Source organism: Penicillium cosmopolitanum (genome assembly GCF_028827165.1).
Source record: "Penicillium cosmopolitanum strain IBT 29677 chromosome Unknown utg000012l:1.0-3308103.0:1.0-3310761.0, whole genome shotgun sequence".
In the NCBI taxonomy this organism is placed as follows: domain Eukaryota; kingdom Fungi; phylum Ascomycota; class Eurotiomycetes; order Eurotiales; family Aspergillaceae; genus Penicillium; species Penicillium cosmopolitanum.
The window spans coordinates 1,366,833-1,391,219 of record NW_026622682.1 but is presented as its reverse complement, the minus strand read 5'-3'; the positions used below and the strand labels follow the sequence as shown (position 1 = coordinate 1,391,219).

Here is a 24,387-nt window from a genome sequence, read left to right as displayed (position 1 = left end):
AGGTTATACCTGACAAGCAATAGCAACAGCAACACCATATCAAAGCTCATTCCCTCTCACTTCGTATATTTCCATATCAACGACTTCCAAGATGATCGCCATTGGCATGGAGGGCTCCGCCAACAAGATTGGTATAGGCATTATGTCACATCCCAAAGATGGCAGCCCACCACAAGTCCTCGCGAACATTCGACACACCTATGTTTCCCCACCTGGAGAAGGCTTTTTGCCCAAAGATGTGGCCCGTCACCACCGGACATGGGTTGTCAACCTGGTGAAAGGAGCCCTCAAGGAGGCCCGAGTGTCGGTCGAGGAGGTCGACTGTATCTGCTTCACCCAAGGACCTGGAATGGGTGCCCCGCTACAAGCTGTCGCAATTGCGGCGCGCATGCTGAGTCTTCTTTGGGGCAAGGCATTGATCGGTGTGAATCACTGTGTAGGGCGTGAGTCTTCTTCCCATCCCAGCCATACGGCATTATCTTCTCTTTATATCGAGGTACACTAACTAACTCTCCTCTTCCTCTTCTTCATAGACATTGAAATGGGCCGTCTGATTACCGGCGCAACCAACCCCGTCGTCCTATACGTCTCTGGCGGCAATACACAAGTCATCGCATACAGCTCTCAACGGTACCGAATTTTCGGCGAAACTCTTGATATCGCTGTTGGAAACTGTTTGGACCGATTCGCGCGCACATTACACATATCCAATGATCCGTTCCCAGGTTATAATATCGAGCAACTTGCCAAGCAAGGCAGGCAACTAGTGGACCTTCCATACGTGGTGAAGGGCATGGATGTCTCATTTTCAGGAATTTTGGCGGCCATCGATAGCTTGGCTGCGACGTTGGGGTTAGGAGGGGAAGAACGGGCGAGAGAAGATGCCGAGAAGGCCTCAAACGTGGAGCAGCAGACAAGCCAAAACCAAGGCTCCGACTCCGACTCCGGCTCCGACAACAAACCTACTCGTGCGGATCTGTGTTTCTCGCTTCAGGAAACTGTTTACGCTATGCTTGTTGAGATCACCGAGCGTGCAATGGCACATGTTGGATCTCAAACAAGTTCTTATCGTTGGTGGTGTGGGCTCCAACGAACGACTACAAGAGATGATGGGAATTATGGCGCGGGATCGTGGTGGTAGCGTTTACGCCACGGATGAACGCTTTTGTATCGATAATGGAATCATGATCGCGCAAGCTGGAATGTTGGCTTATCAGTCTGGCTTCCGGACTGCTCTGAAGGACTCTTCTTGCACACAACGATTCAGAACAGATGAAGTGCATGTCAAGTGGCGGGAGGATTGATGTTGCATACTACGAAAACAGTCGCCAGGACAAATAAAATAGATATGATTATGTGATATGAAGGAAAAAATTATAAATTCAATGCCATGAGAGCCCTCTGTAAATTCACCATACTCTTAGACGAGCATTGTGAGGACAAAACACGAATGTGGGGACAGCATTGATCCAGTGGCATATTCCAAATAAACTTGTGTACACTTATGGGGGGCTGTAAATAAGAGTTGTCTGCAGCCCGATATCGTTCTACTTAAATCCGACCAACTGCTTGCAGTTATGGAACACTTCGCTGTATATTAATTTTCCAATATTTAAATTTGATAGGTTCGAAAGATTCTCATAAAAATTACCCCGTCAACAAAAAGGGCATGCAAAATTGTCGCTGGGGCCTGGAGATATGGGGGGTGAAATGCAAATAAACCACAGAACAACGCCGTACTAAACTCCAATTTACAGAACGTCAAATTCTTGATGCAGTGAGGACTTTGCATAATGTCCCAAGTAGTATTTCATGGAAATGGTTCAAAATATCGACTCCGCAAGTGTAAAAATCCACATCATAGGTTAGGTTGAAGTATCGCTCATTCCAGATCACCGGTTGGTTTGTACAAGATGGTCGTGACGTACTAAAGTAAAGGGTCAGTTTATTCCCGATAAGGCATGGCCTGGCCTAGGGGCGGGGTCTCACCTTTCGCTTGTATCTGGTCGTCACACTCGTGGCGAGCACACCATTTTTGATACTGCTGGTGGCAAGATGGTTTAAGACAGTGTGGTTAGGGTAATTTAGGACACTGCTATCATCTTTGGTGGGAGTAGTGCTGTTGAGAATGGATTTGCCAAGGAACAAAGGTAGACTTGGAGGTGTCGCTGTGTCTCCAATGACATTCGCAGCTTGAAGATACGCCGGGCTGTCTTCTTCTTTATCTAGGTCTGCGAGAAACTGGGGGATAGCACCGCCGAAATCGCCGGGAGGGACCTCTTCCTCAATTTCTTCTTTTTTCGGAGGGTCATCGGTTGTCTCCTCGGATTTTCCATCCCGGGAATTATCCGCTATACTCTGCGAGTCATTTACGCCCGCCGGGGTGTCGTTGTCTCTACGGGCATCGTCGGCGCTGATTTCAACATAATTCACGAGGTGGTTGGTGAAATCCACTGCGGTTGGAAGAGTATCGGATGCTCGCATTTCTCCGTCAACAATGAATTTCAAGTGGTGGGTTCCGGGGCGGAGATTCAATGTAGTCGACATAACTGCGCCATCGTGGTCGCTGTGATATGGTGAGCCAACTTTCATTCTCAAATTTTGATATTATAGGAGGCTATACTCACCCTCGGTGTAGTCGGAACTTCTTCTCCCAGTTGACGAAGGTTCCAGTGACATAAACTTTTTGACCAGGTGCAGACCATTCGATGACTGTAGACACAGCCTTTCCAACGCCACTTGGGGTAAATGGTTGGAGTTCATCTAGCACCTCCTCGCCGTCCATGGCCTCACTGCTAATATGGGAGGTCTCTTGGTTCATTTCTTCGTCGAGAAGTCGGTCCGCCGGCATCGATTGTATATGCGAATCTTCGGGCCCCATAATGGGAGATCCCGGCGTGGCGGTGCCATCGGCGATAGGTAATGGCAATCGCGGAGGCCGTTGAAGATGTTGCGATGCATTATAGTAGGAATTCATGGGCGGGGCCGAGGGGGCCATTGGATCGCGTCCCGCGGCATGGCGCGCAACCGGGACTTGCACCGGGTTGGAAAGATCCGGCGCAGGAATATTCTTCCCTTGGGTATATTCAGGACTCTTTGCATCGTATTTTTCTGACTTTCCGGAGGTTCTTGCGGTATGATCGGGGGTGTTTCGTGACTGTAGCCGGTGTTGAACGGAGCCTTGGTAACCTGCCGAGTGGCCCGCAGCTGTCTCCCGTGAGGCAGAAGGGTCGGCTACAGTAGCCTTGTGTGTCGGAATCGCATTGAGGGATGTTCGGCGAACGACCTTTCGATCTCCCGAGGCATTGGGGACATGGCCCGATGGCGCATCGCCGCCTTTGGAAGGGTTGTTGCCCATCGAAGGCGGGGTAGGAAATGCAAAATCGAGTCGACTCTGGGTTTTTACAGGGAGGTAGGTGGGAGGGGGGACGTTGGCGGGAGGAAAGGTGTTTGAAAAAACCACCGGTCAAGTTGATAGCATTGGAGATGTTGTCCTCAGATCATGATCCGCCAAGGAGTAGGAGGTAGAAGGTCGAGGCCCATGACGCTGGGTACCCGATTGGGACAGGGCTTAGGGCTGGCGGTCATAACTCGGCTTACCCCAGGTTCTGAATGGAAGCTGTTACTACACAGTTAAGTTATTTTTATTATGGTCAATGGGGATATGTATGTCCTCCTTTTTAAATTCAACATTTTCATACTTCAGTCTTGTTTCTTATCGATCAACAGGGTATTACCATAGCTGTATGTACTCTCTATACTGCACTAAAGATCACGTGGTTACTCCATTGAGGAGCCGCCTTAGTCATCCGGGATTGTACCGCTTTCGGCGCTTATAATGGCAGCTCGAAGATCGGTAGGGGACCGTTCATTGTGGTATTGGAGATCAAGAGTAGAGTAGATCGGTGATGTTTCGATTCCTAACCCATCATGTAAAATACGGCGTGCTTAAGTCAATGAATCATCTCTTTTTCTTCTTATACTGTATGTACAGCTCGAACCGCAGTGGAATATCAAAAGTCCGAACGGGTGGGGCCGGATCACGTTACCGTGACTTCTTTGGCACTTCACTGGATCCCGCCATGCGTCAATGTCATGGGACATTAGGGCTGTTTGTCAGTTGACAAGGTCATCATGAGCACATCTTCCACCACAGAAATCAGCCTCAGTTTATTTTTCCACACAATGATATCCGGGATCGTTTCCATTCTTCAAATAAAAGTAATGGAGGGAAGCGGTGATGAAATGTTCGCTGCATCGCCGCAAACGGAAGTAAACCCTGAATGGTCGATAGCTTCCGGCGGGGAATCTGAGAGTTCCTCAACCCACTTCCGACAATAGACATTGTTTTTAAGGGAAACTCTTGATGGGGAAATTTTGAATGCGTAAATACAAGTCGGGCCCCTGCATCGGGATCATCGGACAAAAAACGGCGCGTGCCTTGATGATGATCAGTTCGCCCAGCACTGTCCCCCGGGATATGTAATGCTGATAACATTGTCAGCGGCCCTCGATTATCCAGTCTCATGGTCCGTTTTCGTGCAACTCTTTCTTCTTCCTGTGCATACTTCTAGGTCGACAGATCCCCTTCTCTTTTTCTTTTTTTCCCTTTTTGAAGCTTCTCTCGTCTGTTCGTCACAAGATGCAGATCCCGTCGACTCCAATATGATATTTCAGCACGTCCCACCGAGAAACAGAAGCATCATCATTCCGAGTTCCACTCCAGGCGGCATTTCTACTACAATATATTGAAAGTGGTCCGACCCAGACAAAGAAAGCAACTCACGGACCTTCACTGCGATACTTTGATCAGGAACCCGTCCTAGACAAAGTCAATACACCGACCAATTCCCATGGCTTTTGAAGAGTCCCCTTTCGCCCTGCCAGAGCGCCTTCATAGAGCTACTGAAAAGCTGAAGACAGCCATCAAAATGAAGTCGTGGCCACACACCCGCTTGCGAAAGCAGCAAAAAGAGCAGCCCAGCCGCTGCTACATCATGGAATTACCAACCGAGTTACTACTTGAAATCAACACCCACCTTACGCTGATCCCCGAAGCCGCCTTCGCCCTGACCTGTAAGCGCATGCTCGCGATCTCAGGCGAAATTCTCAGCTCGAAATCCTTACGATTCACTCGCGACTTCGCCCCTCTGTTTCACCATTATCGCAATGGCCATAATTTTACTACACCACGGTGGCAATTCATTACCTTGTTGGAGAATAGCCGCTGGCGCACATGCTCCAGATGCCTGAAATTACACCCTCGGACCGCCTTCTCATCTCGCGAAATTCGACGCAAGGCTGAGAATAGGACCTGCAATGTGGGAGAACTGGCCGGCATTGTTGATTTGTGCCCGTGCAAGAAGTTGACTTTCCGTGATAAGCTGGATCTCATCGACCATCTTCGGATACGACAGATTTCACTGAGAGCCCTGAACTCACAGTTTGGAAACACGGTATCCGATCGTTATTGTTGGCACTCGTGCACGGAACAGTACGGGCCAACTCAACTCAAGATGTCATTGTTTCCCGAGTTGAATGAAGAGGATCAGTTGGTCATCCACTCGGAATATCAACTTACAACCGAATCCGGCCAAGTTGGCAAGGAGGAGTTCATGACACCACGTTTTGGATGCGCCCATCGCTCTGTTGACCTTTGGCTATCGAGCGTTTACCAATCCACCATTTGTCAGATTTTCGATTCATTTTGTGCGTCTTGCAAACGGATTACGGTCTGTAGTGCGTGCGACACGACACTCAAATGCCGTCGAAAACAGCCGTACCATGCTGAAGAGGGCGGTAAGGTCACATACTCTTTTTGGACACAAAGATCACTCGGGGGATCTGGCAACGTTCCCGATGCTGCTTGGGGAGTTCAAAGAATCCATCCGGCAGAGCCGTCCATTGGCGTGGAGAACTGCAATGAGCTATGTCCTTGGACGATTCGTGAACACCCCCCGATCGCCTTTTCGCCTAGTTTGGGTGAAGAGATTATCCGACCGGGAATGAGGAATTCTCCCATGAACTCCTTATATTCTTCCATTCAAATGTTGTAAATGAGGGAGGAGGAAAGCGATGCGGGCTAGATGTTAATTGTTTTATATATACCCTTATATCGTGTTTAATCTAACTATTTTGACCACTGGCTACTACAATCATATAATGCCAACTTCGTGATAATTAAGTCATTAACAACTTGAAATACCAGTTCTAAATTTTAATTCACACCGAGTAAACGAGTATAACTTAAATGTCGCCCAAAGTAAATGGCTGCCCCCCAGGGTGGCCCGGACCTCCGCCTATCGCAAGTGCTTATCAGCTGATCTCCAAAATGGTCCTCCGCCCGTGACCCGACGCGCGACGACGTCTTGCAGTCTTCCGAGCCCAACCCGCACGCTTTGGGGGATCGGCTTCAGCTGGAGCGCACATCAAGGCGATGAGCTTCCCACCACCCCATTCCGGTCAATACCCGCAGTATATACCCCCGCAGTATCAAACAGGGCAGGGACAAGGTCCGCCGCCGCAGTTGCTCTACAGCAATGCCGGCACTCCGTCACCCGCGCCATACAATGGCTACAACAAACCGCCAATCTACCCCCAGGGGATGATGCCCTACCCTGCCTATCCACAATACCCTCAGCATCCGCAGCATCCTGTCCAACACCCGGCACCAAATTCCCTTCCGCAGTTGCAGCAATCTCCCCTCATCCACCACCAGCAACAGCAACAGCAATTGCCGCAACAGCAGATGCAGCAGCAGCCGCCTCAACTTCCGCAGTTACATCAACAGTCCCCTCGTCCTCAAATGATACAGCAACCTTCGCGCCCTCAAATACAACATCAACAATCCCCGCGCCCCCAAATGCAGCAATCTCCGCATGCCCAAATCCAACAGCAACCCCAGCTTTCTCAAATCCAACAACAATCCCCACGCCTTCAGGTGCAGCAGCAGCAGCAGCAATCGCCACGTCTTCAGGTACAGCAATCCCCGCGTGCCCAAATACAACAAATCCAACAGCAACCCCAACTTGCTCAAATCCAACAACAATCCCCACGACTTCAGGTGCAACAATCTCCGCGTGCCCAGATCCAACAGCAACCCCAGCTTTCTCAAATCCAACAACAATCCCCGAGCCTTCAGGTGCAGCAACAGCAATCGCCACGTCCTCAGGTACAGCAATCCCCGCGTGCCCAAATCCAACAGCAATCACCACGGCCCCAAGTCCAACGACCGTCGCACCCTCAAGCCCAGCAGCAATCGCCACGACCGCAGCTGCAACAATCTCCGCTTCCCCAATTTAAACAGCAACCCCAAATTCCTCAAATACATCAGCAATCTCCGCGCCCACAACCAGAGCAGTATTCCGCCGGTCCAATCTCCCAAGGCCAAGTCTCCATTGTACAGGATCCACCTATCCTTGCTCCGCAACCTGTGAACCCAGTGCCTCGAGCACCTCCGTCTCTTCCACAGGAGGTCCCGCAACAGCATCAGTTCATTAACCCGGCTGAACTCTTCGTCCAGACCCCACTGCCAACCGCGCCACGGTCACGGTACCCCTCCCTGCCACAGTTTGACGATATAAACGCAGTTCCTCTGGCTGTGGACGAAGTACCTCCACTTCCACCTCCACCGAAAGTAACTTCAATGCCAGCGCCGGCAACAGTCTCGGCGCCAACTCCAGCCAGAAATCTATCAGCCCCGGCCATTACCCCCCAAGAAAATATCCCAAACATTCAACCGCAACAGACTTTCCAGGCTCAGCAGCCGCCGCAACTGCCGCAACTGCCGCAACCGCAACAATTTATCAAGCCTGAAAAGGTCAAGGTCCTGGATCAGCCACCTGCCAAGCTTGAGGTCAAGCTTCCACCCGCGACGCCGACGCCGAAGTCCAATTCCGTACGACCTCAACCAACACCGTCACCCGCGAACAATACAGTTCCACAAGTTGTGATTCCAGCTCCATCACAGGATATTCAAGTCAACCTGCAAAAGCAATCTCCCCCCCAAGAAGCAACAATTGAAGAAGCAACCAAGTCACCAGTCCATAGAGAAGCCAGCAAAGTCTTCCAAGCCGCCTGTGGATTATCAAGTCTTGCTTCTATCACTGGCAGACGAATATTTGAATGCCGCACATAGCCATGGAACCACCTTGGCACTATCTACCAGAAGGGATGATGTTGAGGAATACTATAAGCTAATCTCTACCGGGCTAGGGTGTCTAGAGGCTGTTCTAAAGGTAGGCAACTCAAGCCACATCAAATATGTGCCATTCGCTCACTGTTTGTCAATAGAACTGGAGACTACAGCCCCGCAAGGAAGCCTTGGTGAGACTTCGATTTGCCCGGACATTATTCGAGGAAACGGAGAATGACCTTGAAGCAGAGACTGCTTTGAGTAAAGGCGTAAGTGTTCCTCCCTCTTAGTTTTGTATCGAGTTTAGCGGCTAACTTCTTCGAAAGATTGATCTCTGCGAACGAGTGAGTACCATTCAATATCTTGTCCACTCATTTGGAATCAACTAACGCTTCTCAGAATCGCATGTTAGATTTGAAGTACAGCATGCAACATCTTTTGGCACGAATGCTTCACAAGTCCAATCCAAAAGCTTCTCTGAAAGCCGTCGATGGAATGATCCAAGATGTCGAGGCGTATGTTTTCTTCTTTCATGGACGCTTTTGAAATTCAGAATACTAATTAGCTTACAGATACCGACATGCGGCCTGGGAGTATGCATTTCGCTTTCTTCGTGTCTCGCTCTCACTATCCGCCCCTACGCATCAGGATTCCCTTCAAGCACTCCAGCATCTCCATAAGATCGCGGCAATGGCCAATCGCAATGGCGACAGAACCGTCGCGGCAATGGCAGCAGTCATCGAAGCGTTGGCGCATCTCCAGCAAGGTGCCGGCTCTGATGCAATCGAACAAGCACAGCGTGCTATAGCGATCGCCCGGAGCCATCAGCTAAATGACGAACTTCGTAACATCCCCCAGCTTTCAACTTTGATACAGATCGTCGATATTTGCTGCAGTTTACTTGAGTGCGATGTGAACCAATCGGCTGAAAAACTCAAGGTTATGCAAGCCCTGGTGGACGAAACACTCAATGACCCCAGCTGGCGCCCTGATGGCTCGTTCTCCGTTCCCCTGAATGGAAAATCTGCCGGGCCATCGTCAATCGATACTGGGGATATTCTGCAGGTTCAAAGTGGAACTTTACTTTTGAGTTTTAGTTGGCTTCCTCAGCATGATCTCTATGCGCTTTCATATTTCTTGAGCTCCATTACACTGAGTGCCAAGAACTCATACGATGGCCGAAAGGCGGAAAAGTTCCTCGATGAAGGCATTCGCATGATCGAAGGTAAGCATGCCATTATATCACCAATAAACTTCACACTCATACATTTGCAGGGGACTTTAAGACGCCACAGGAAATCCCAGAGGCCATGGTCAATGCGGCAAGACGCGTTGAATGGCGCCGGACTCTGTACTGCAACTTCCTTCTGCAACGGGTCTTCCTGGCTTGCTCTAGAACAGACTGGGATTATGCTAGTCAAACTCTCAAATCCCTCCGCCAGGTGACCCAAGAACTCGGGCCCAGCCTTCCCAAATCCATTGAATGTCTCATGGAATACGCCGCCGGCACCATTTCCCAAGCGACGGGAGATCTAGCATCAGCCTTGACGATCTTCCAGTCACCCTTATTAACACTATCGCCATCCGCCAGCAAGATCTCTCGCAATGACCCCTACCGCGACATCTGTATTCTTTCCGCGCTAAACACAGTCCTCATCATTCGGGATCCGACTCATCCAGCACATTCCCACCTCCCTGCTATTTTGACTACGCTCGAGTCTTTCTGCCAACACAGTCCGAACAAGTACATCCAAGCAGCTTACTTTTTGGTATGCTCTACTGTGCACACAGACTCGACTATACAAACAAAACAATATCTCCAACAGGCTCTGCAATCCGCGACTGCTATCAGCAATAGTCAGATCACATGCATGACGCTGACATTCATGAGCTGGAAATATTTCCGCGGCGTCGTGGGCGAACAGGCCGAAAAGAGCGCAAGGGCTGGTCGGGCCATGGCGAAACGAGCAAATCATCGACTTTGGGCGAGTGTCACGGATGAAATGCTTGCTGATACCCTCGAACGGCAGGGTAAAGGTGAAGAGGCTAGTAGTGTGCGTGAGGAGGGCCAACGACTGGTTATGGGTCTTCCGCCTGGCTTGAAACGTTCAGTCTAGATCAAGATCCGCTTGCTTTGAAAGGATGTGGCGTCGAAATGTCCTTGATGTGAACGTCAATATCTTGCTGTTCTTTTCTTCTTCTCCATTTCCGAGGACGTTTTCCTCTTGTCTTTTGATTTCTTTTTCTATTGGGAAGGAGTTAGTGTATGATACCATCTCATGAATATGGTGCGAAGGCGTCTCATTTATCTAGTCTAGGCCTCGAGATAGACCAGCGAATATATCTAGTATATGTACCATTTATAACCGTTCAACTGGACTGCTGTGTGCCATCTCGAAGTGTACAAGACACCGTCGGTTCCGATATCACACCCCGGGTTTACACCAGGTGCCTTTAGGTCTAGAAAGTCAGGAAACTTGAAAGAGGAGGTGAGATCGTACAGTATAGATGTATGATTAAACTTTCCGTTTCATTCAAGTGCTTTGCCTAAGGGGTCCGTCCTCTCACACCCCTCGGCGCTTACTTATTAGATGGTAACAAAAAATTAAATCTGCCCGCAGTGGTGTAAACATGCAAGTATCGGTGGTATGGTATGGTATATTGGGAAGGGAAGAAACCCAGTAAGCATCATACTTCATAGACATATAATGCAATAACATTCATTGTCAAGAGAGAAAGGGGTGGGGGAAATGAAATCAAAAAACGAAAGGTGGGATTAAAAACAAAACATTTCAAGTGTCAAGGCACCCAGCACCCACAATAACTTTGAAAAGTTGAAACTCGATCGAGACGAGACAACACACCCCATCATGTCCATAATACGCCGGCAGTTTTCGACTAAATATGCCCCAGCCCAGAGCCCGTAGGCTTGGAAAAGCCGCTGCAAAAAATAACAATGCAACACAACACCCAGAATTAAAAGAAACGCTCAGACCAGACCGCAGAGAGAAAGCGCAGCAAAAAAGGCACAACAAGGCAGCAGGCAGGTAGGGAGAGAGAGAAATTGAGAAATTGCTCGAGAAAAAAAAAGAAGAAAATCACCCCAAACCAGCCCAAACCCCCCGAATTCTCCTCGCAAGTTGAATATCCTTCTGCATAATAGTAACACGCTTAGCATGAATAGCGCAAAGATTCGTATCTTCAAACAAATGCACTAAAAACGCCTCGGAAGCTTCCTGCAACGCCTGAATAGCGTGTGATTGCCAGCGAATTTCCGAGCCCCGTTCTGCGGGTAGTAAATCCAGTGCGACTTCACGGACTAGGCGGGCAAATGGAAGTTTTGCGATCAATAGGTCGTAGGAGCGTTGGTAGCGCCGGATTTCTTTTAATGCGACTGTGCCGGGCTTGTAGCGGCGGCGTCGGCCTGTTGGGGTTGGGTCTCCGGCTGTTGAGTGGGTGGGTGGTTAGTTTGGCTGGTGTGGGTGGATTGGGGAGCGGTTGGCATGGGGATGAGGGGAAGAAAACAAGTGCGCCGGCTGGGTTGGACTGGGTTCGCATTGCGCAGGGTGGGATAGACATACGTTGTACATTTGATGGTCGCTTTGCGGCGGGTTTCTTCTTCGGTGTGCCGGTAGTTTTGCGCGCCCTTGATGGTGAGCTTGGGTTGGCTGTTGTTGACTGTGATGGGCGGCCTCTGCCGACTTTGGATGCGGTTTTGACTGGCATTGTTCGGTTGCGAAAATGATTCGCGAGGGAATGAGAAAGAAAAAAGATATAAGGCTCAAGACGATAAAGCCCTGCCGAAACGAGGCGATGCGATTGAACGTATGCAGGTACTTTGTAGGTTGTTCAATGCGCTTTTTTTTCAGTTCGCCCTTGCAGGAGGTTCGGTTCCCCGGGGGGGTTTGTTGAAGGGAGTGAGGGGATGGAAATTACTCCGTAGGTAAAAAGTATTATCAGAGGAGAAATTGGTTCAACGGTGGTGGGGGGATAAGTTTGGAGAACAATTGGAATGCGAAATGCGCAAAAAAGAGGAGGCTGGGGAGGGTTGAAAGAGTAGTTTAACTCGTTTCGTCTAGCCTCGCGCGGGAGACGCGCGATCTCCCGCGTCTCCCGCGCGTTGCACGGGGTCACGTGTTGGGGGACTCGACAGGTTGGCCTTGGATATACATGAAGGTGGCCTCATTGATTCTCCGCACTCCCCCTCCTTCCCTTTCTCCCTTCCCCTCATAACCTCACATCATGGCTGCCCTGTGGGAGAACAATGGGCAGATGGGTCAGTTTCCATTAGAACAATGGTTTTACGAGATGCCCCCAGTGACAAGGTGGTGGACCGTGGCCACGGTGGCTACCTCTGTACTGGTACAGTGCCACATTGTGACTCCATTTCAGCTCTTCTACAGCTTCCGCACCGTCTATGCGAAATCGCAGTACTGGCGTCTACTATCCACATTTCTCTACTTCGGTCCACTAAACCTTGACCTCTTATTTCACGTCTTCTTCTTACAACGCTACTCACGTCTTCTGGAAGAATCCTCTGGTCGCTCCCCGGCTCAATTCACCTGGTTGATCGTTTACGCTTGTGCCTCGCTGCTGTTGATATCGCCATTCCTCTCGTTACCGTTCCTCGGAACCGCACTGTCTTCCAGTCTCGTTTATATCTGGGCGAGACGGAATCCAGAGACTCGACTCAGTTTCCTCGGCCTGCTCGTTTTCACAGCTCCATATCTTCCGTGGGTGTTGATGGGCTTTAGTCTGGTCGTGCATAAGATGGTGCCCAAGGATGAACTTTGTGGCGTTGTCGTGGGCCATGTCTGGTACTTTTTCAATGATGTTTACCCGACTCTTCATGGTGGTCATCGTCCTTTTGATCCGCCGAGATGGTGGCGGCGGTTATTTGAGGGCAATCTTGATGCAGAGGAGCGAGAACGCCCTGGCCCCACTGATGCGACCGTCAACCAAGAGTTTGCTGCTGCCGCCGCCGCACCCGAGGTCCGATAATATGCTCTTGCGACTATTTCCTGTGGGAAGCTTATCATTGCCTTTCCATTGCCATTGCCATTGCCATTGTATCGGGACGCGTACTTCCGAACCTTAAATGACAGACTCGTGGCGAAAAAAGCCAATTGACTAGAGTTAGTACCCCGCGCGTGATCAGGTCAGCTTGAGGATGGTCCTTTGAGGATGGCGTCAACACCTGATTTCGAAGAGAAAATGGCCGCGGAGAAAGATCCAAGTGATGTCCTAGTGATGATGTACACGTAGCTTGAGCGGGGTGACCCTCCACTTTGAGAGAGTTCTTAAATTGCAAGGTGGGGGTGGTCCAAGGCTGTGCAAGTGTAGCTTGCTGGCAGTTCGCTGAGGTGGAATCGAAATCGAAATCGAACCTGATCTAGGTGGGGTGCCGAGGTCAAAGGGTCGCCTGAAGTCGCCTTCTAGCGGAACGTTAAACCGAGCATGAAGTGCAGAGTGCCTATGAGAAGGATGGGATCCTCATGCATTGTTTTACATTGATAGCGATTGATACCCTTTTATTATTGTTATTACGGAGTATTTTGCATTCTTATTATCATTATCACTACGGCCGTAATACTATTATTATCCTCAAGTTCAAGTTCATGCTCTTGGTCGTACTCGTATTCTCTCTCTTATTTTAGACTCGCTCTGATTAGTGGTATTTCTGTTGCCTGACCCAATTGATGAATACTCCGTAAGGTTGTATTATGGATCATTGGCTGCAAGGATGGCTGTTATATTCAAATTACATACGATGGTTTAACCATACAATGGTATACAACTTATATGCTCTGTCTATCTCCTTGCACCAGTGGTGGTATTCTGTACAACTCCGATCCGACCCTAGCCTACGATCGTCAGTCTATGGCGTTGGCCAAGTTGCCATGGCCATGGCCAAGGACAAGGGCAAGGCTGAGATACGCCCAGACGATAAGAAATCGGCATTTGGCCCCGCGGGGCGAGCAGTGTGACATGGCACGAAAGAATGTCCCGAATTGGTACGGAGGACGACGACTCGTGGAGAGGGTGGCTCAGCGATGACCGGTAACCCAGGCCCGGCCCCGACCACCCACGTCATGTTAGGCAAAAAGTAGGCTAAAAACCTGGAGATGGAGTGCATGGATCGTTTGTTCCAGGGTAAAAGAGTAAAGAGTAAAGAGAAAAAAAGACTTGGGTCAAGTGTGACTGTCCAGTTGAATTGGCCAGTTGGCCCATTCGGCCCACGAAAGTGGATGGTGACGGGGTGACTATCGTGACTATCGACTGCATACAGTACAGTTACAGTCGGGTGCCCATGGTGACGGGGGGATAAAGCAGACGATCGCACTTGGTCTGTGCTGAGTGCGAGTGCTGGGCACAGTACAGTACAATACAGTCTCCTTCTGCATAGTGGCAGTGCCAATGCCAATCCCAGTGCCAATGTCAGTGTTACCGTATTGTACTGCGAGTGCGTAATCGTATTCGCGGCAGCCATTGCCCCACCTTAGTCATCAACATCTCCACCAATCATCACTCATCCAGGTTAAGCAACACATGGTCGCAGGCAGGAAAAACCGGGGCTCAGCCACCACAGCCTCTCATATACCTCGCAGTACCTACATACTGTACAGTAAACTAACTTTTTGCCCCTTGTCTGTTCTGGGTCCCTGTGTACCAGTGTTCCAGTACTGGGTACTACCAGGTACTCTCTCTGTACGGAGAAACCACACTAAACCCCTTGGAGTCTCACCAAACCTTCGTGACCCACTTTGCTCAGACTTCGCCGCGCAACGCCTCAAAGTGCGAAGAGATCCCTCAACACTCTTCTCCTTTGGCCTTAGCCTTCGCTTTTTTCCCTTCTCTCCCTTCCCCACTCCGTCACTCCTTATTATATTCTCCCCTATTTGGCCGAGCCGTTTTTCAATATCTCACTTTCTATCCTCCACTTTCTCCCCCTCCCCCCTTTTGACACGAACCCATCTCACCCACTACCACTACCACTACCACCGTACCACCTCGACCTCTTCTCGTCCTCTCCCTCTCACCACCACCACCTTTACTCTCGGCGCCTAATTTATTCCATACGCCTCATAATAATATTTTCGACCAATCTACCTATCCTTCCACTCGTGACGATCGAACAACAATCTCGTGTCCCTTTTCTATCCCGCGCGGCCTTGGGCCCGGTCCGTGAGATTCTCACTCGACACTCCCGACTCCCCCGGACTACTCGACTCGACTCGACTCGAATTTCTTGCGCTCTTCGCCTATTCGCTGTTGATTCCATTGTCTCGGTTCTTGCTTGGCCGGCGCCGACATCTTCACCATGCGACGCGGACTTCTCATCTTCATCTTGGTGAACCTACTCGTCCTATCATTCTTGATCCGCAGTGTCTCGACTCTTCTTTCGCTTCTCGTGGAGGATGCCTCGGCCGACGCGATTCACCGCGCCGAACTACCGTCGCCCAATTCAAGCTTGATTGAACAACGCCCGCAAATCATTCCCAAGATCATTCACCAAACGTACAAAAATGAGACTATCCCTGAGGTTTGGGTTGAGGCGCAGCAGAGCTGCATTGACTTGCACCCGGACTACGAATATATTGTATGTGATCAATTCCTCAATTCGATACCGCTTATCGCTTTCTCCGGATCGAATCAATTGGCCTTGAACTAATGATCATTTTAGCTCTGGACGAATGAAAAATCTCGAGATTTTATCGCTGCCGAATACCCTTGGTTCTTGGATACCTTCGACGGCTACAAGTATCCGATCCAGCGCGCGGATTCAATCCGTTATTTCGTTCTAGCTCACTTCGGTGGCACTTATATCGATTTGGATGATGTTTGTCACCCCCACATCCCTCCAAATAGAATCAATTACTGACCAGGCTTTTTTTCTCAGGGCTGCAACCGCCGACTGGACCCCCTACTGGCCTACCCCGCGTGGGTACGACGCACCGTTCCTACAGGTATCTCGAACGATGCGATGGGCTCAGTTCCCCAACACCCATTTTTTCCTCCGCACGATCGAGTTATTGCAAACCTATGACCGCAGCTGGCTGCTCCCGTACATTACCGTTATGTATTCGACTGGGCCCTTGTTCTTGTCCGTGCTCTGGAAGGAGTACATGCGTGACGGGCCTTCCGAGTCTGGACGTGTTCGAATCCTGATGCAGGATGAGTACAATAAGCACTCGTGGAGTTTCTTCACCCACCACACTGGTAACAGCTGGCACGGCAAGGATGCCCATCTCATTTTCTGGGTAAGTCAAATTTTTATATCTCCCCTCGTGATGCTTTAGAGAGAATCAAATGCTAATTTGAGCTTTAGATGGGCCAACACTGGATGTTCCTTACCTTCCTCGGCTTCCTAATCGCAGCCGTCGTAGGCTTCTGCCTCTTCTGGACATACGGCCGAGTCATGCTCCTCGGATCGAAATACCGCTACCGCTACACGAAAGTTCCCTCCATCATCAGCCCGTCACGCCTGTCGTCTTCGTCTCCCTCGCGCCGAGCGAGACGATTGATGCCTACATTTATCCGACGCGTCAGCTTTAAGGAGGATGAAGAATCCCGCAGCGGGTCTACTGAGACTTCTTACGAGCTTGGTCGACGTGATGATTAGAAGTCTACAACCCATCGAATCTTCGGATATGATGTGATTTTGATTTCTTTTGTACTTGTTGTCTTTGATACGGCCTGGACACGATCTGCTCTGCATTAGCATTTTTGTACATCTTATTTCTCTTTTTTCTTTTTGTTTTCTCTTTCTTACGACCTGTTTGGAGCGTCTGCATGTGGTTGAATCTCGTGGCGGGGATCCCGGATTTGGCTACTTTCGCCTCTATGGGAGGTTTGTTTCTTCTTTTTTTTCGACTTTTCGCCAAACGAAACGCGTGTGTACAGGAACGCCATGAACCTTGCCGACATACCGTTCTTGTTCTTGTTGCTCAGGACCTTGACCAGACCCTTTCGCCTTCTCGACTATCTACCTTTTTCTCTCTATTACCGATTTTTATTACATAAGTTAGACTTACTTATATTCTCTGGGTCTGAGGGGCGAATTGAATATCGCTTCGGCACAAACAATCAAAATATTTATCAATAAAATTTGGAATAACTGAATTATCTACGCTTAAACCTGAGGTGCTTGGAAAGAAGTCTGAATTCCTTGAAATTATGTCCAGCAACTTATGAGTATGTTATAGATAAGCTTCGCTCGGCGGGGTGTCAATTGTTATCCTGTGGCCTGTGGCAAGTTATTGGTTCAACTACTAGTAGCTGTTAATATCTGATAACTCCAAAGCGCCATTATGCGTACCTTCCGAGTCTCTTTCTCTTAACCAGACCCTTTCGGCACCACTGCGCGATTATTTATTTCTTGAAATAGATACATTATATCTCTGCTGAACTTAATATTCTTGTCACTCACATCATACCATTTTATCTATTTAGCTAGAAAATGCCATATGAAAGATCTTCATGTAAGATGGACCGCGGGGAGGTCAAATAGTAACAAGGCCACTTGATCTTTATGAAAATCATTTATAGTTTTGCCGTAGTCACAATTTCCTGGACTGTAGTCTATTCCGCTGTGATCCTGGATCAATTGTCTAGTCCTAGGATGGGATTGGTCATCCAAATATACTAGTAGAAGATATGGGCCAGTTGATCATTTCCATGGGTACTTTTGAGAACCCGAATGGATCCTGAGAAGAAGAGAGGCATAATCGATATTGTACATACACCCAGTTAGCGATTCTCAGGCCCAGCTAGGCAAGGAATGAAGACAGAAGCTGATTTGCAGGAAGTACTCTAAACAGACCACATATGTAGATACTGACACTGTATCAATTCGAGTTCATCGGGGCTCGGGCATTGACTTGTTCGGTGGAGTGAATTTCATAAAAAGTCACACCGTGCTAGAATTCTTGTTCAATCTTTTTCACTACTCCTTCGGACAGACAGACACGGTTCATTTACTATACTAGCACTTGTCCCTTGGTGATAATGTATTACATTATTATATTATGCTGGGATTTGAGTAAAGGTGAACTCTATGCCTATCACTTTTGCTAAGGCAAATTCATATTATTGATAAGAGAGAGTAATAGATATCTCATATAAAACTTGAACCAATTAACGTGAGAAATTAGCGTCTCACTCGCTGCCTACCCTTCACAAGGTCTGCAGTATAATTCATTCCTCCGAATACCGGACCCCAATGCGGCGCCACGGTGGTCATTCACTGACCTCATATAGTAGAGACATTACATACATCCCCCCCCCAAATCACGACAGGAGTCCAAGTCCACAGGTGAGCCTCGATACACAAAGACCGAGTATTTCCAACCTGAATGCCTAGCATACTCGTAGTGCCATCTGCTGAGCTCAGTATGCTCCCAACTCGCATGTAACCCGATAAGCGAATTCACCCACGACTTCACGGCATCACTCGGCGAAGTTCCTTCGCCCCCCAACCCCTCTCGACCCACCCGGTCGAGTCCGCCACGGAGACGACGACGAATCGAAAGCCCGGGGAAATCAGCCAACTCGGGTGCATGGGCGATCTGAGCGCCGCCCGGCTGGGCAAATGCTTGTCTTCGGCTCGGTGAACGTCCGCGAGGTCCACAAAATCTCCAGTCCGGGGCTCCATTCTGGGGAGAGAGTTGCTACTGAGTACGGGGTTTCCACGGTGTAAACAAAGTAAAGGAGAGCTGGGGATTTGTGGAAATTGAAATTGATGGGGTAGAGCGTTGTCCCCCCCCGCATTGTCGTGCATTTCTGTTTCTTCCGGTTGCGGTGTGACGTGCTATTCTATCACTCTCTCATCTTCTCAAAAACCAACCAACTTGATCTCATCTTGCAATTTCTCTATTCTGCGAAAAGTAAAGAGAATCGCAATCGCCCCGGATGGGAATCACTACACTGAGAGGGAAATCCCTCGGCCGTGTCATTGGTCTTGTTGGCGCGGTCGGTTTCGTGCTACAAGGTTATGACCAAGCTGTTGCTAATGGCTTACTGACATTGGGATCTTTTATTGCTATTTTCCCCCAAATTGATACGGTCAATACTCATGGTAGCCAAAAATCGCACAATTCTACTATTCAAGGTTAGTCCTATATTAAATAAATTCCTTTGGATGCTCGCGGCCTTTGCTCGAGCGAGTCAAGGTATTTTTTTAAAACGCTGAAGTGAAGCACCGGGCTAATCCGACATGCCATTCCAGGAACAACGGTCGCGATTTATGAAGTCGGCTGCGCTTTGGGTGCCCTGGGCTGCGTGTTTCTGGGCGATAAACTCGGTCGTCGCAAAACGATCTTTCTTGCGGGATGCGTTGCCTTGGTTGGAATCGTTATTCAAGCAAGTCCCTTTGCGTTGGGACAGTTGATTTCTGGGCGAGTTATTACTGGTGAGTGATTTATCTGGTTTCCTTTCCCGTCTGTCACAGTATGTGATAGCATCATGCGTGGGCTCTGCTAACAGGAAACGAACCATAGGCTTGGGTGTCGGTGGATTCACCGCGACAATTCCTATGTATGTCTCTGAGTCTTCTGGCGCAGAGGCTCGAGGACGCATGGTTCTTTTAGAAGGGTGGTTTGCTATCGGTGGTATCGTCCTTGCAACTTGGTTGGAATTTGGGTAAGCATCACCACCACCGTCCATCGTGACCGCGGGAGGCTAGATAAACTTGCTGACTTCTTCTGGTCTGGGATAGATTATACTACGTCAGCGATAACTCAGTGAGCTGGCGCTTCCCCATCGCCTTCCAGGGCATTTTCGCCCTCGTGGTTGTCTCGTGTATCCTATTTTTGCCCGAATCTCCTCGATGGCTTGCTCGCGTTGATCGTATGGAAGAAGCGGCCGAGGTTCTTTCACGAATGGAAGATGTGCCAGTTGAATCTGAGCACGTTGCGCAAGAGTTGGAGATCATCAAGCAGTCTCTTTTCTTGGATGCAGCGGACGAATCGACGGTTTCGACTTCACCTTTTGCTTTGACGAATAATCGTCATTTGCACCGAACGGCTATTGCTGTTGGAGTCAATATTCTCGCCCAGATGACGGGTGTTAACATCATTACGTTTTATTCTGATACTATCTTCGAGGTAAGCAAAATATTCGAGATGAGATGATCTGATCCGGCGAAACAACCCATCAAACATGTTCATGAAATACTAATTAATCCATTCTTCATAGTCTGATCTGGGATATCGGGTACAATCTCCCGCATCATAACAGGCTGTCTACAAATCTGGCAATTCATAGCCGCCGGTATAGCAGTTCTATTAATCGACCGAGTCGGACGTCGACCATTACTCCTCACAGCCGCCGCCGGCATGACAATTGCCCAAACATGCCTAGCAGGTCTTTCAAGCGATCTTTCCAACAAATCCGCCGCGGGCGCTTCAATCCTATTCTATTTCATGGCACTATTCTGCTTCCCGATCGGACTGTTTTTGGTACCATTCATGTACGCCGCAGAAATCGCACCCTTACGCACTCGCGCCAAAGTCACCGCTATGTCCGCCGCGGCAAATTGGCTCTTCAATTTCCTTTTGGCGGAAGTGACGCCGATTGGATTTGCTACTATTCAATGGCGGTATTATATTATATACGCTTGTATTAGTGCTTTCGCGTTTATCTTTTTTTATCTTTTCTGTCCGGAGACTAAGGGCCGCACGTTGGAGGAGATTGATGATATTTTCGTTCAGTCTAAGTCTGTTTTTGATCCTGTGAGGATTGCGCGGGAAATTCCCTTCCAGACTGAGCTTCTGGCTCATATTGATGATACGGAAAAGGTTGGGGCAAAGGATGAGTGTGTTGAGAATGCGTGATTTGACCGGCTCGGTTTGATAACGCGGTTGTCTTTCTTTGAACCTAGTACTTGAATGAATAAAGTTACGAGAAAGAGGCCAATGTCAGCTGTGTGGGTCGAGATAATCGAATGAATTGGAAGTACTAGCAGGGCTGTGGGTTACAGCGAGGGACCACAAGCACGCCTGGCGCTGGAATGCTTCTCAGTTTGATGGCAATGTTAGAGAAATAGAGTTATATAGAGTTATCACATATTTACAGCCAGTTGAACAAGTACTCGCCACAATCCATAACCACCACTTTGCTGAGCGACTGAACAGTTTCACGATCTTATTTCTCGACATCGCCTTGCGCCCGATATTACAAAATGCTCTTATTTTACCAGGTTCGATTTACCTTAAATGACTTTGCGTAGATGCCTGCATGCGAGACATCCAGGATGTCGTTCCTTTGTGTGTCTAGATAGCTTTCGCTCTAGAGTCTTCTCCAACCACCACCTTGTCATGCATCCACATATCCACACTCCATCACCGTGTACGTAGGGTGCGCGAGGAGAAAGAGATGCAAATGTTATTTTAATTAGTTTAACGGAAGGAGTTGCAGGACAGGTGACTAGTTAGGAGATTGGCCAACTACGAACAAAATTACAATAGAGAAATTAATAATCTAGATAGACTTTGGATTCAAACATTCTTGAAACCGTAAGACTTGGAAATATCAGTACCTGGTCCCCTCTTCACACCGGGAGGCCCCACTCTTGTTTTGGGGATCAAGTAAAACATCACCAAGAACTATCTACAGAAACAAAATAGGCATTTTCCGAAGACATGCCAATTAGTCGCCGAAGAATGAAGCATTGAACTAATCTGGACATTCATTAGTAATCAATTAACTTTGAGAAATCGAGATGAAAGGCCACCGTCTCGGCAATTGTGTTTTAGATGCCGCCAAAAAATTCCTGCTTTTTGGCCCCCAAATTAAAAGTTGCTGGTCTCCAACAAAATTCCCCACCATGCCATAAATCATGTGAATCGTGACCCAATACTGCTGATGGGTCGAATTTCAACACCAATCAAATCAGTTTCCAACGTCTTGGTAGACGGATTCAGCTTGGCGTCGACTTGGCTTTCTTGGCAATATGAACTTTGTCAGTGACTTGATAATGACATCGACCGGCATGCCGACACATATATTTGCCATCAAAGACCGGAAAGCAGGCCAAAAAATGAGTAGGGTCGAAGTATCGAAATGCTAAATTGGCTACGACGACTCAGGTGTCTACGATACACATTGATAAGCTAAAGATTCATAGTGGATCTGAAAGATAATAGGGGCGCTTATTAGCCTTGATTCAGCCTTGGCTGCTTATGTACATCGACTCCTTAAAGCAAGCTACCCCGCGAAAGCTAAAAGCAAAAGTGAAGAATCCTCCCCTCCTCATGCGACGGCAATAGAATATGCAGACCGAGAAAAAAAACTCGACGTAAACCGATCAAATCCTGCTTGGAGTGTAATCGCAGGAAGCAAAAGGTACACAGATTGCAATCACTCCAACTGGCCTCACTAACAAGATATCAGTGTGACCGCCAGAAACCATGCAATCATTGCATAAGTCGGAGGGTCAAGCACCTCTGTGTGTATACTACCAGCAGCCCTCACGGGAGGCGAACCCGAAACCGTCATCAGCCTAATCGACTCGCAAGCACTCCTCTGCCTGTCAATAATCCCGAAAGAAGTTCATCTAATACACTCTCGCCCCACGAGTCTGATTCTGAGACAGAGAAAGGTCCCCTGGAATACCTGACTCGAGAATCCAACGCGCTTCAGGATTCTTCTCTTGATATTTTTTCAAAGATAGACCCAGTCCGATCCAGGCAGTGGGGGCTATGGCCGCAAAAGTGTTTGACTGATCTCCTCATCCGGATATTCCTAGAGGAAATCAATCGCATCTATGAAGTGATTCACGGATCATCATTTGAAGCCAAGTATGCTGTTTGGTGGGCTGCGCAAGAAACCAAGGCAAACGGCGACCCAGGTGCATCTCTTGCCGACGAGGACATTGACTTTGGCATTCTCATCATTCGATCATGTTTACTAAGCCTTCAAACCCTTCCGTCACCAAAGTATCCCACCCAGGGTATCTTGAAGACACACCCAGAGGCTGTAGAACAATGGCTCTATACGCTAGCCAATGACTTGGACAAATCACAATCACCAGATAGAAAGCCCTCTCTAGAAACAGTGCAGCATCGCTTTTTCCATACAGGATACTCCAAGAACTATGGGAAAATACGGGAGAGCTGGTCAAGCTTGAGCGCTGCTGTTAAGGACGCGCATGAGATGGGCCTGCATCTCAAAGACCCTGGCATCGCTCTTGATGAAACTGAGATGGAACTACGCAGACGTACTTTTTGGAGCTTGTATTTCTGGGACCGGTAAGATCTTCTGGTCTTCTCGACTATTTGAAAGCAATAGAGGAGCTGACTGGAACTCTAGTTTTATGTGCACATTTTTTGGTCATTGGCCATTAATACCCGAGGGCTATTTTGATATCGAGCCGCCGCACGACAGCCTCCAACCACTAACTACTAGCCCATACGTGCTTACGCCTTTCACGGATCATATATTTCACATCAAGATAGCACGTTATATCACAGCTTTTTTGAGCCCACCATCATGGACCAGCGATCAATACATCCCAGCAACAGTATCAGAATTCGCGCAACGCTTTGATGAAGTCATCATTGATCAATTGCCCCCGCCACTCTGGATGGAAGCCCCTGATACAAGCTGGGACAGCATAGATCCCGTCCTTGTTATTAAGAGGATGCGCCTTCAATTGCTTATCTCGAGTACAAAATCTTCACTCTACCGAGCGTTTGCAGATCCATGTAACAGCCTTCGACCACATGAAATGCTCGAGTCACAATGCACAACAGATCCCCTGGCGCTCTCTCATCGAAGATCTTTGGTACAAACGACGTCACATATGATATCATTGATCACGCAACTCTACATTCTTATCGACAATGAAGGGGGTGGCCCACCAGCTGAGCGGCTGTTCTTGCTTCCAATATACCTTGTCGACGCCCTGGCATCCCTGGGAGTTTCTTTGCTTTCAATCCAATTCGACGAAAGAAGGTTTCTTACTAGCGGCATTCGAAGTATGATATACCCAGATTTGCAAACCAGCTATTCAATATTTCTCGAAGGATTCAACTTGCTTTGTCGCCAAGCTTCACTATACAGTCTGGCCAAGAAAGGGGTGGAAATTATAGAGAGTCTGAACATCGCCTTAGACTCTCTTTTTACGAGTGTGTCTGTTGCTTCTGGTTCAACTATAATGGGGCTCTGTGACGAAAGACAAGCTTCCCAATCAGGGGGGGTTGGAGGTGTCATCCTCATATTCTCATTCTGCTAGTGGGTATGACAGGGTTTAC

At 48.6% G+C, this 24,387-nt stretch overlaps 11 protein-coding genes across 11 annotated transcripts; 8 read left to right on the top strand and 3 right to left on the bottom strand.

The window, feature by feature from the left end:
• Positions 1 to 91: 91 nt before the first annotated feature.
• kae1 (O-sialoglycoprotein endopeptidase) lies at positions 92 to 1,304 on the top strand (the record flags this gene model as incomplete). The annotated part of the gene is made up of 3 exons (XM_056637897.1): positions 92 to 443; positions 534 to 1,031; positions 1,063 to 1,304. The coding sequence occupies 3 exons, from the start codon at positions 92 to 94 to the stop codon at positions 1,302 to 1,304; spliced, it is 1,092 nt and encodes a 363-aa protein (XP_056481404.1).
• Positions 1,305 to 1,882: 578 nt separating this feature from the next.
• N7509_013259 (putative Snf1 kinase complex beta-subunit Gal83) lies at positions 1,883 to 3,358 on the bottom strand (the record flags this gene model as incomplete). The annotated part of the gene is made up of 3 exons (XM_056637896.1): positions 1,883 to 1,927; positions 1,990 to 2,566; positions 2,628 to 3,358. The coding sequence occupies 3 exons, from the start codon at positions 3,356 to 3,358 to the stop codon at positions 1,883 to 1,885; spliced, it is 1,353 nt and encodes a 450-aa protein (XP_056481403.1).
• Positions 3,359 to 4,853: 1,495 nt separating this feature from the next.
• N7509_013258 (uncharacterized protein) lies at positions 4,854 to 6,056 on the top strand (the record flags this gene model as incomplete). The annotated part of the gene is made up of 1 exon (XM_056637895.1): positions 4,854 to 6,056. One exon carries the CDS (start codon positions 4,854 to 4,856, stop codon positions 6,054 to 6,056), a length of 1,203 nt encoding a protein of 400 aa, XP_056481402.1.
• Positions 6,057 to 6,250: 194 nt separating this feature from the next.
• N7509_013257 (uncharacterized protein) lies at positions 6,251 to 10,251 on the top strand (the record flags this gene model as incomplete). The annotated part of the gene is made up of 8 exons (XM_056637894.1): positions 6,251 to 6,308; positions 6,375 to 7,897; positions 7,959 to 8,237; positions 8,293 to 8,403; positions 8,461 to 8,478; positions 8,534 to 8,649; positions 8,707 to 9,359; positions 9,410 to 10,251. The coding sequence occupies 8 exons, from the start codon at positions 6,251 to 6,253 to the stop codon at positions 10,249 to 10,251; spliced, it is 3,600 nt and encodes a 1,199-aa protein (XP_056481401.1).
• A 981-nt stretch (positions 10,252 to 11,232) lies between these two features.
• Positions 11,233 to 11,860, bottom strand: N7509_013256 (histone H3 family protein; the record flags this gene model as incomplete). The annotated part of the gene is made up of 2 exons (XM_056637893.1): positions 11,233 to 11,579; positions 11,716 to 11,860. 2 exons carry the CDS (start codon positions 11,858 to 11,860, stop codon positions 11,233 to 11,235), a joined length of 492 nt encoding a protein of 163 aa, XP_056481400.1.
• A 516-nt stretch (positions 11,861 to 12,376) lies between these two features.
• On the top strand, positions 12,377 to 13,135 carry derA (putative ER-associated proteolytic system protein Der1; the record flags this gene model as incomplete). The annotated part of the gene is made up of 1 exon (XM_056637892.1): positions 12,377 to 13,135. One exon carries the CDS (start codon positions 12,377 to 12,379, stop codon positions 13,133 to 13,135), a length of 759 nt encoding a protein of 252 aa, XP_056481399.1.
• Positions 13,136 to 13,920: 785 nt separating this feature from the next.
• On the top strand, positions 13,921 to 14,121 carry N7509_013254 (uncharacterized protein; the record flags this gene model as incomplete). The annotated part of the gene is made up of 1 exon (XM_056637891.1): positions 13,921 to 14,121. One exon carries the CDS (start codon positions 13,921 to 13,923, stop codon positions 14,119 to 14,121), a length of 201 nt encoding a protein of 66 aa, XP_056481398.1.
• A 1,334-nt stretch (positions 14,122 to 15,455) lies between these two features.
• Positions 15,456 to 16,757, top strand: N7509_013253 (glycosyltransferase family 32 protein; the record flags this gene model as incomplete). Its single annotated transcript, XM_056637890.1, has 4 exons — positions 15,456 to 15,734; positions 15,819 to 15,974; positions 16,021 to 16,395; positions 16,464 to 16,757. The coding sequence occupies 4 exons, from the start codon at positions 15,456 to 15,458 to the stop codon at positions 16,755 to 16,757; spliced, it is 1,104 nt and encodes a 367-aa protein (XP_056481397.1).
• Positions 16,758 to 18,575: 1,818 nt separating this feature from the next.
• Positions 18,576 to 18,788, bottom strand: N7509_013252 (uncharacterized protein; the record flags this gene model as incomplete). The annotated part of the gene is made up of 1 exon (XM_056637889.1): positions 18,576 to 18,788. The coding sequence occupies one exon, from the start codon at positions 18,786 to 18,788 to the stop codon at positions 18,576 to 18,578; it is 213 nt and encodes a 70-aa protein (XP_056481396.1).
• A 257-nt stretch (positions 18,789 to 19,045) lies between these two features.
• Positions 19,046 to 20,967, top strand: N7509_013251 (sugar porter family MFS transporter; the record flags this gene model as incomplete). The annotated part of the gene is made up of 5 exons (XM_056637888.1): positions 19,046 to 19,244; positions 19,362 to 19,544; positions 19,633 to 19,774; positions 19,851 to 20,197; positions 20,372 to 20,967. The coding sequence occupies 5 exons, from the start codon at positions 19,046 to 19,048 to the stop codon at positions 20,965 to 20,967; spliced, it is 1,467 nt and encodes a 488-aa protein (XP_056481395.1).
• Positions 20,968 to 22,542: 1,575 nt separating this feature from the next.
• N7509_013250 (fungal specific transcription factor domain-containing protein) lies at positions 22,543 to 24,260 on the top strand (the record flags this gene model as incomplete). Its single annotated transcript, XM_056637887.1, has 3 exons — positions 22,543 to 22,580; positions 22,651 to 23,382; positions 23,444 to 24,260. Coding segments are annotated over 3 exons (1,587 nt in total), but the record flags the coding sequence as incomplete, so codon positions are not given.
• Positions 24,261 to 24,387: the final 127 nt, after the last annotated feature.